General features: G+C 26.6%; 1 protein-coding gene across 1 annotated transcript in view; it reads right to left on the minus strand.

Moving 5' to 3' along the window:
• Nucleotides 1–10,953, minus strand: part of LOC107457068 (MOB kinase activator-like 2) — a 221,308-nt gene extending 210,355 nt beyond the window's left edge. Inside the window, exon 1 of the mRNA XM_016075120.3 lies at nucleotides 10,758–10,953. Coding sequence (XP_015930606.1) covers nucleotides 10,758–10,762 — 5 coding nt within the window. The 5' untranslated portion in view covers nucleotides 10,763–10,953. The remainder of the gene's footprint in view (nucleotides 1–10,757) is intronic.
• Between the last annotated feature and the right edge of the window lie 272 nt (nucleotides 10,954–11,225).

Consider the following 11,225-nt stretch of genomic DNA (forward strand, 5'->3'; position numbering starts at 1 on the left):
AAGGACCCGTAGTTTCCAAAATCTAGCGAAATCGCTGAATTTATATTTAAAATTTCAATTACATACAAAATTAAATGCATACCAATTTTAAAATATAAATTCAAAAATACTCTTTAAACTCCCAAGTACATATTTTCAAAAATAAATTCCTAAGGGTAAGAAAGAAAAAAATTTAAAATATCCAATTTTGAAACATTTTTAAATCTCAGCTATTTGAAAAACTTACGAGATCTGACATTTTACGAACGTATAAAACTAAATCCCAGTACAGAACATACAGAAGACACATTCATATCTCCATAGTTGAGATAACAATGTACAGAATTAACTAAAGAAGAAAAAAAAGATGACTCGAGCCCATTTTTTGATCACGCGACATTTTCATTACTAAACGCATTAAAGTTAACGACTTTTCAAATCTTCGTTCTATTCGCACTACATATTCTTTAGTCCAAAAAGTATTTGATAATAAAATAAAACCTTACGTGATTAAATAAAAGGAAAAGAAACAATGTACTCAGAAATTAATTTATTTTTCATTGAACTAGTAAGAATAGAATGTAAAAAGAAATGTGAATACACCTCTGCATAGAACAAGCACATCTAAAATCTTTCTCAAAATTACACACTAACAATTTCGCTAAAAAAAAATATTTATTGATTTAAATAATTGAAAAGTGAGAGACGAGATTTAATATTTCTTGATTTCTTCCAAGAGTGGTTCGATATTTAATTTTAATTAGGACTAGAAACTATATTTATAATTTTAAGTATGATAGAGCTGTAACTATTATTTTATGTAGCGAAGCCTCAATTTAAATGTACATGTAATTTAAGCGTACTAGTACTTCTAGATAAAAAATATTAAAACCAAAAACAGCATGATGGTCTGTAACGTTTTCTTATTGATGGTCTGTAACGTTTTCTTCTGTAACGTTAAAATTGCACCAACTCACAAATATCGTTTACGAGTTTTGCGGATATCCCAATACTATTGTTAAAAAACTACATGGACAATTAAACGAGCTAAAGTTTTAAAAAGTAAACTTCTTTTTTAAAAAAAAAAATCAGCAATCTGGAGATTTTTTTTTTTTTTTTACCTTGATCAAAATTTTTGATATCAACGAATAATTCCTTTAATTGAATTTTCGCATATTTTTAACAAAGTTGGCATGATTTAAATAATGATTAAAATCGCGATTTAAATCACTTGATTTTTAGGGGGGGGAAATCATTGATTTAAATCAATTGTAATTATTTAAGATGATTTAAAGCATTTTTTTTTTTTTTTGTTAATAAATCATTAAGTCAAAAATATTTAAATATATTCTTTAGGGTGCGATTCTCTTTAAAGTCTTGATTTCATTGATAATGAAGGTTCGATCCAAAGAAATAATGAAAGGGTAAACTACCATATTTCAAATTAGACTAATAAATAAATAAAATTCGATACTAAAGTGTATAAAAGTAATGTTAAACTTAAAATGCAATTTTCCATTAGCTTAAGTAAAACAATTTGCTGGAAATAAAAATATTTCAATTATACCCATTTAGTTTCATGTTTATTTGAATATTTTAAGTGCTTTTAAAACATATAAAATGCGTAGTTAGTGTTCACCAATATTGAAGAAAGACTTGTTCTGCCTACAGAATTTACAATATTTTCTTCTTCTTCTTTAATGTATTCTGATCTCTTCGTTGGATATTAAACTGACAAATTGCCTCTCTGTGATTACAAATTTCAGGATGTTTAGCTTGAAGAAAATTAATTGCGATTTTATTTATTCAGTGATTAATTTGAAAGAAGCAAAAAAAAATTTTATAAATTTCAGTTAGAAATATCAACTATTTTAGCTATGCTATTGTTTTTAAATAATATGAAGAGCTGCTTATATATTTTATCGGATGATCTGCGGCTGGTAACCACACAAAAAAAAAAAAAAATAATTTAAAATCTGATTTAAGTAAAATAAAAAAAAAATCCGATTGCTCACCCTGACTTTTAGTAACCCAAACTATTCAGCAAATGGAGTAGATTTTCAAACGTTAAAAAATTAAATTACAAACAATTTTCAATATTTTCATTACACTCTCGCAATAAGTGGCCAAAACTTTAGCTTAAACTTAAGTAACTGTAATTTCTAATTGGAAAAAAAGTGTCCTTGGTTCTTTTTTTTTATTCTGATTTTTTTTTTTATAGCACTGACTCCTTTATTTAATTTTAGCTGCTCACAAATAAACAAACAGAAATCATTACTCAAAAACCTTGTTCAAAACGAGCAAATTATGTCTAAAATAACAAGCGCAATGTTATGATTAAAGAAACATAATTACCCAAACAAAAAGATAGTTATTGACAACCTAAAATGATAGAAATGTCTCAATAATATGTAACTAAATTATTTGCTAAATTTAAAATTCTAAAACAAAATACATACTTTTTCCGAATTAGTATACCTTTCGACAGTCAAAATGTTTCGGAGTAGCAATATGGAAAGTATGGTCCGAATAGTTACACTAGAGCAGGGGTGGCGTACCTTTATGCACCAACGTGCCATTTTTTCAAAAAATTGTTTAATGAGGTCATAGACGTGCCGTCAAATAATTTTGAGTTCTTAATTATTGGGAAAATAATAATACTAAATACTATCAACTCAAAACTCTTCATTTACTATGAAAAAAAAAAACATTTTGCTATGTCTCAGTTATACGCGTAATTCAACCTTAAGTAACATTAGTGTGACTTCTGTTGTTGCAGATTAGAAGACAAATGACTTATATTAGGTTGTAAGATGTTAGTTTAAGCAGGACTGTTAATTTTTTTTGCCAATTATTTATTGTTAGCTTGTTTTTTACAGTTATTGTTTTCTTGGCCTTAAATTTTTAATTTTTTTCATTAATTGTTTATTTTTTTGTTTGTTTTTGTGAATTTTAATTTAATTGTTAATATGCTTCATAGTGAACTTTGTGATCGGTGGCGTGCCATAAATGGCACGCGTACCATTGGTTCGCCATCCCTGCACTAGAGGAACTTCATTATTTTTGTCGCTTGAATCGTTTTCACTATTTTGTTTTTTTTTTTTTTTTCTGATTTTGATCAAATTTTGTATTATGATAAAATAACATGGCTTAAAATAAAGTTAAAATTTCCAAATTTTACAAATCAAAAAAATTTCGATCATAATTAAAAATTAATAATCTTAAATGATATTTTGCAGGAACACGTGTTTTAATAAAGAAGTTTAACAGTTGCAAGCTTAAAGTGTTTGATTGTTCTAAAAAATTCTAGAGTTATAATGAAATAAGCAAAAAGTTAAATTAATTTTAGGCTACTGAATATAGGGAGCCCAAACTTCCGACTATTCTCATGACTAAACTATTGGAACCATATTTTCCATATTATAACTATCCCCTCCTCCTATTTTGAAGATTAAAACCCAGATCTGTGCCAAAAAGGTTTTAAATTTATATTCTAAAGTCAAGAAAAAACCAAGTTGTAATGAATTTTTAAAAGAAATAATCGCAATATATATAAGATTTATTTATCCTGAACCTTACTAGTTGCTTAATGTTATATGGAAGAGAGTCAGTGCCTTAATTTGCAGATAAGATTGAACCCAGTGATTTCTCGGTTCATTGCTAAACATTCCCCCATTCAGGCCAGAAAAGATTTTTTTTTTTTTAAAGTTCTATATAGCCATACTTTTTGTGCACAAAGATTATAGATTTAAGCAATCACATATGAACATGAGTGGCATTACAAATAAAAATTTACAGTTCATAAGTAATATTGGAAATTAGGGAGGGAAGCATTTTTTCTCTTAAAACCAATAAAAATCTGTCAATCCAGAAATCATTCGAAGTTTGAATCAGTGTATGATTTTTTAAACATTTATAAAATAATTTATACGCATAATAATTCATCTACATGCTTGTTAGATCATACCAAGTAAAATACACTAAGAAAGAAAGGTCTTGAGAAAATAATTTTTAAGGATCAAGACACTTAAAGAAAACTTTTATAATCATTAAAATTTATTATATTAGAAACCTTCTCCATTGTATAAAGCATTATTAACTAAATTTGTTGATCTTAATTTCAAAATGCCAAGCAGAACTGGTGGTTAAAAACAACTATCCATTATGAATTAATAAAAATACTAGCTAGAAAAATATACAATATATTATGTATGACAGAATAATATACAAAATATAATACAATATGTTATGAAATAATGGAAATGTAATCTATAAAATAATATAAGGTATGCATATTTAATGCCAGAAACAGAGAACAAGGGAGACAATAGAATATTAACCGAAACTATAAGATCATTGATGAAAAAAGGAACTTGATGAAAAACAATTTAAAATAATTTTCTCACTGCAATTATCTAATTAAACAAACAATATAAAAGCACCCAACATTCGGTTTACATTCTCTGTCAATTCTACTAAATTATTTTTTTTTTTTTAGTAGAAATGTAGAATTAGGTATTTTCAGGTAATTGGGTGTTAGAAAAACAAAATTTGTCTCTGTACAATGTGTACAAAAAAAGTTTTTTTTTTTTTTCAAATATAACAGGATTATCAGGAAATTTTTATATATAGGTTTGTATAATACTAATAAAACATTTAACTAGATATTTTATTAAAAAAAATCTTTCATAAAATTCACTATTTGAGTAATTAGTTATTTCAGTCAAGCTTACTAGGATAACTATTAATTACATTTTCAATTCACTAATAATAGTCAGCTATGCTTGCTAGCCTCCACCAACCACAATACTGACATAAAATATCTCCTAGACATAGGCCTTTTATGATATAATTCGAATATGGGTTTAGTTTGTTCAAAAAATTCCTTGTCAAAAATAAAAAGGTACAGTGTACAGTGCTGAACATAAAAAGTCATATATCCACAATGTGAATTATTCAAAATTTAAAATAAAATAAAAATAAGAGTTTAACTATCTTAGATATGAACATTTAAAAAGAAACATGTAGTTATTCTAGAATAATATGAAGGAATCACCATTAAAAAAATTTTCTTTTAGTATTTAATATTAACTATATTTCAGTGTAATTCATATTTACGAGTCGCTAACCATCACTTACAAATCATGCTTTTTGCTTGTTTCCCATTGCTACTTTTATGCCTATGGAGAAAAATATCAAAAAAGGTAAAAATATTTCAGAAATTGCAAAAGTTAATTTTTCTTTATTGTTCACTGTTCTCGAGAGAGCTAATTATGAGTGCTTTAATTTATTAATATATAACAAAATACAAGTTTAAGATTCACAATAGAAGCATTAGCCTTATGATACATAATATAAAGCACATTTTAAAATATTATCTAACTCTAAACTATATTAACCCTTTCGTGTCCAAAACCACACAGATTTGGAACACTATGGCAACTTTTGCTATAGAGATACAGTGTCAAACAAATCAATAGATTTATTTATCACAACAGAATTCACTAAATTATTAAACTACAATAATAAAATTATTTAAAATATAACACAGAATTTACTGATACAATGAAATTATATGAAAGTAAAAATCAGTTTTTTCTCAATGGTTAAATTCTAGTAGAATGGGTTAAAACCTGTATACAACTACTTTACATCTAACAAATATTATGCATTAAATCTGATGAAATAAATTGGTATTATAAGCTAATGCAAAAATTAAAGGGAAAAAAAGAGGAATGGCATTGATAAGATGTTTCAGGAACATAATTTCAGTTACTCATATGGTAACATAGGGCTGGCTGGCTAGCAATTACAATAGGGGGGGAGGAACACTAAGAAATGTACAAATGTACCTAAGTTTGTTTTTTTTTTTGTTACATGAAAATAGTTACAGCAATAAAGCTTTAACTGCCACTTCCCTAAATGACTCTCATTGAAAAATCATTAGATTAGGACGCTTAGAGCAGTATAGGGAAATCATAACATCTACAACTGTTACTGTGTAAAAGACTATAACTTTAAAATCATTAATATCAATATTCTGACGATTAAAGACCATAATGATGCACTGCCCAAAAAGCTTTTTAAAGTTGGTAGGTTGCGTAAACAGTACACAAGTAAAATACATGAAAATTATTAAATATTCAGTTTATAATTTTTAAAGTGCTTTTAATATGGGTAACATCACACGCAAGAAACTACACTTGGATTTGCATTCATTTTACTTAGATATCATAATTTAAAAAGGAGCTCACTTTTAACAGTTACTTATAAAGTAAAAGCAAAAAAAAAAAAAAAAAAATATTAAAATTTTGAACAATCTTAAAAACTATTAACTTCTCATCCAAAAATAAAATTTTGTAGATCTGCTTATCATATGGCGCAACAACCAATGGAGGGCCAAGGCCTACAGTGCCCATCCCAGTTTTCTTGACTCAAGAGTGCAGTAGCAGATGTTCTGGTTGGGTGGTCAGTCAAACACAACACTTCAGTGCCCAGTCTCCAAGCATGCTTGGTACTCTTTTTATCGACCCATTGAAAGCATGTAAATCTGGCTATCACATAAATTTTAGTATTTATCCCTTACCATACAAATTATTCTTTAGATCCTAGCCCATTCGACAGCAGACAACCCATTAAAAATACACTCATTGAAACTTTTAAAAACTATCTTAATATCTTTCATAATGCTTAAACAAGATAGTAATTGGTAAATTTATATTAATCTAATGTAGAGCTGCTTCAAAAAGCCATGCAACTATGAATAGTGATGAAAGCTTGTCGAAGGGAAAAAGGGGACTTTGTCTCAAGGTCTAGAAATATTGCAGGGCCCGGTTGAAATTTCTTAAAAAAATAAAAATCCTTTTAAGTTTCCTTAAAAAATATTGCAAAGAATTTTTTTTATATATAATTAATGTATTTATACAGACAATAACATTAAATATAATTTATGTAAGTATATCAATATGTATAAATAATTGGATAGCAAGGCGAAATTTTTGGGTCGATTTGGCTTTACAAGTATTCACTTTAATTTTTTCCTCTCTCTTTTTTTTCTAACTGAGTAATATTGATTTTTAGTTGTTTTTTTTTATGTATATAAGATCAAAACACAAGGAAAGCAACAAAAAAGAAGATTATTAAAAAAATTTTAAAACAAAAATTAAAAAACTTAATAACAAAAAGATATACTGTATATTTCCAAATATATGCCGAGAACTTTGATAAAGCTTTGAAAAGCTAAACTCAGGGGGTCGGCTTATAATCGAATCTACTAACTTTGAAAATTTCCAGGAGGACATCACCAAATGAAATGCTTCCCCTTTTGCTGAGCATTATCCCCAATCAGTAAATATCGCGAAACGTACATACAAAACATAAAATAGTTGAAAACAGTCAAACTAAAATTGAAAAATAAAAGAACAGTTTGAGAGGAATACCATCATTTTTTAATCCTTTAATTACGAATTTGAAACGTCCATGCTGCTTTTTATCTACTGTGCACAAAAGGGGGTACATTTTTATATCCAAGAGTAGCATGCCTCATTTTTTTTTTGGTTGATTTATATACGAGTTTCAAATTAAGGGTCAATTCGGCCTATATTCAAAGATATAGTGTAATCTCGTCATCCGCTCACACGGTTATATCTCCAAAAATAGTGCTTTCCAATATTGTATTAGCATAGCCAAAGCAAAATATATCAATACAATAGTGTGCATAGCACCAAAAAAAAAGAGAGAGAGATCAATTCGTGAACATAATTTTATCAAGTAAAAACATAACGAAAATTCAAAAAAGTAAAAAATAAACACTAATAGAAACACATATGAAACCAGAAAGGAGAAAAAATGCAATGATTTTAAAATATTTGTAATTAAGCTGCCAGATTACAAAATATAAAATTGAAATGTAAACAGATGAAAGTGGGATATATTTTTAAGGCGCGTTCATAGTTAAGAACATCATCAGATTTGTCCGTTACCTTAGAAATGCCCGAAAACTGGATTTGTGCAAAGTAATAATATATTATACTGGGTGATTCAAAATTTATAGACAACAAACAGACTAATTTTAAATACAACATTTTAGTTTTATGATTCTTGTAGAAAATATTAATATTCATTGAATATAATATTAATTATTTAATTGAATATTGGAGAAGATTGCTGGTTAGTTATAAATTTCCAACTAGATACAGTAACGTATGGATCTAATTTGGTTTGGTTGCCACAGATTTGATTTGCACACGGCAAAAATATGAATCTAGATCAACAAAGTATTACACAAAAATGAATTCCTTTATTAATTTTAGAGCACAACTAAAGCTATTTTGTATAGAATTTAATTACAATTGTTTTTAATCAAACTTCGGAATAGTATGTCAACTTATTTTTATGATAAATAAATATCATAACAAATTCTTTTAATTATATTAATTTGATTAAAATAGTACTTGAATAAATGCTTTGAAAAATATTAGAATTCTATGCAATTAGTTCATTCATACTAAAATTAAAATCATAACCACTTGCAACTTATATGCAGTTAATAAAACTTAACATACTTATTCTTATTACTATACCAGTTAATAAAGTTTAATTTACTTTCATTCATAATATCTGTGAGTGATACATCTTTCTATCATATATACTTATGTTTCATGGCGATAACCTCCTAAACATGTGTTATAAATATGCCATTTTCTAATAGATATTTTTACATTAAATATTTTGGTCCATTAAATTCCCCAATTTTAGTTAAAGAATTCTTTATATTTAGTACATAATAATAGAGATACCTCTTTTAAAGCATTAAACATTAAGTTTTCAGCAGAAATGAGCATTAAAATAATTGTAAATTACCATTCAAATATATTTTTGAAAATTGATATTTCAAGAATCAAAGGTAAACTACTATTTTGCAAAAAAATATATATATATAAGCTTACAACATATGAAAATTTGACTCTTGTTTTGAGGAAGAGACCTGCAATAAATTTTGTCCCTGTGTTCAGCCTTGATTTCCAAACATATATTATATTCTTCATTCTTGAAATTTAATAAATGTAATTGATTTCAAGGATATAAACAAAATTTGATTGTATTACTGAAGCATCATGATTCATTTATATAAATAAAACACACGAATAAATTTTAATCATTAGACATAAATAGAATATTTACACATATGAGAAGTTAATCTAGAGCGAATTTTTAAAAAAAAATTTCAATATGCACAGTTTCCATATTGAATAAATAACATTCTCCATAAGGGAAGGCAACCCTGAATAATTTTTATTGATTTAAAAGTAAATGAAAAAAAAATTTATTAGAATGAACAAAAAAATAAATAAGTAAAATAAAACTAAAAATTACATTTAAAACAGCAAAATACATCTTATAAATTAAAGAGTTCACTACAATCATAGATTATGTCCTAACTGACATAATGAGTCCTTCAAAAAATATTTAAAGATGAATCCCCAGGTTATACTGAAACAATTCTTAAATCTAATATAAAATTATATGAATTCAGCACATATTGTTGAACTACAAAATTTACTTAATATCTACAATTCATGATGTATAATAAACATTGTCTTGTGATTAATAAAACAATGCTTTCCAAAGGATTTTTAATGACATAATATACTTATACTTATCAAAATTGCCATTAACCTTACTTATTTTTATTAGTCATGTTTTTCAAATGACCAGAAACCCTTGAGTATAATATGTTACAAACACAAATCACATAATTTTGAATCCTATGATGTTATATTATCAACTGTTTTATGCACCTGAATTACAAAAATTAACTACAACAGTACTTTATTACCTAATTATTTAGCTTGTTTAATAAAATATAGAAAAAAAATTTCAGTTGTATGATAATAATATGATTTTTTTGTTTTTCAGTTTACTGATTATTTATTACCCAAACTATAACATTATCTAATCAGCAAAATAAGGTTTAAACATTAAAAAATGAATACCCATATAAAAATGATTTCTATGAATTTTTCAAAACAAATTTAGTTGTACATTTTAAGTTATTTCACATCGACTAATTTCCTTTCGGAAACTTATATTCATTTCAATGAACTACAAAACAATCATTCTTTTTTTATTTTTGGAATCGAGCACTGATAGATAATGTCAAAAAAATCGTGATCCCAATAGCTATATTTTGTTCGAAGGGAGAAAAAAAAAAAGAAAATTGATCGATCAATCGTTTTCATATAAAATTTAACAACTCAATCTATAAAGGTTCTAAAGAAAAACTTTGCACTGTACCACAAAAACGTATGGCAGAATTAATAAATATTTGATAAAATAATAGAAGTTCAGCTGATTCGCTCTTCCATAACACGGTTAGTCACACGGAATAATGTAAACAAACGTTCTACCGATCCAATTCTTAGGTTATTGCTAATTTGTATTTTTTTCTGAGTGTCCTAAATTTTTATAATATGACTAAAAATTTTATAAAATGATAAAATCCTGCTAATATGGTACAACGATTACGTTTAAAGGTTACTTTTAATTTAGAAGTAATGTACGCTTTAACTAAAAGTCACCCAATAATCTCCAATAGATGTATGGCTCCAGAAGTATTCTGCAAAATTTTGAATTAATAAATGCATTGAAAACTAGAATTAGAAATTAAGTTGCAGAAGGGTTCAAAAAGGTTCTATGTTTATCTTATCAAAAATGTTCAGTATTCTACTTTGCAATTTGATTTTAAAATTAAATAAAAATTAAATTTAAAAACTTACCCCATAAACCAGTCCACGGTGTCCCGAAGATATTCTGGTAGCCTATCCAGCTTGGAAGCAGATTATTGACTAAGTTTTTATAAGAGATATATTCGAGCAACAATAACTGACTTGACAAAAACCCAGCTGTCAATAAGATGTCAACAGTACGGCGCGTAAACTTCAACTAAACATGGCCGACCGGAACATTCTGCGCAAGAATAAGATCCAAATTACGTCAATAGGTGGCAGTAGCTTCGCAAACAAATTCATGTACATTTTCTCACATGTTCATGCATTTGTTTTGTTATTGTAGAAACGCTACTAATTTTTTGAGATCTAATGTTTACTCATTCACCAATGTAAATATTTTTTTTTCATATCAGTATTTTGATCGATGTAAATAACTAAAAAAAAAACATTTCTGTTATATATTATATTATGTAACGAAGTTATATTGAAAATATTTTACTTTATACGTCCTGTGAA

The sequence above is a fragment of the Parasteatoda tepidariorum genome, chromosome X1 (assembly GCF_043381705.1).
Source record: "Parasteatoda tepidariorum isolate YZ-2023 chromosome X1, CAS_Ptep_4.0, whole genome shotgun sequence".
NCBI lineage: Eukaryota > Metazoa > Arthropoda > Arachnida > Araneae > Theridiidae > Parasteatoda > Parasteatoda tepidariorum.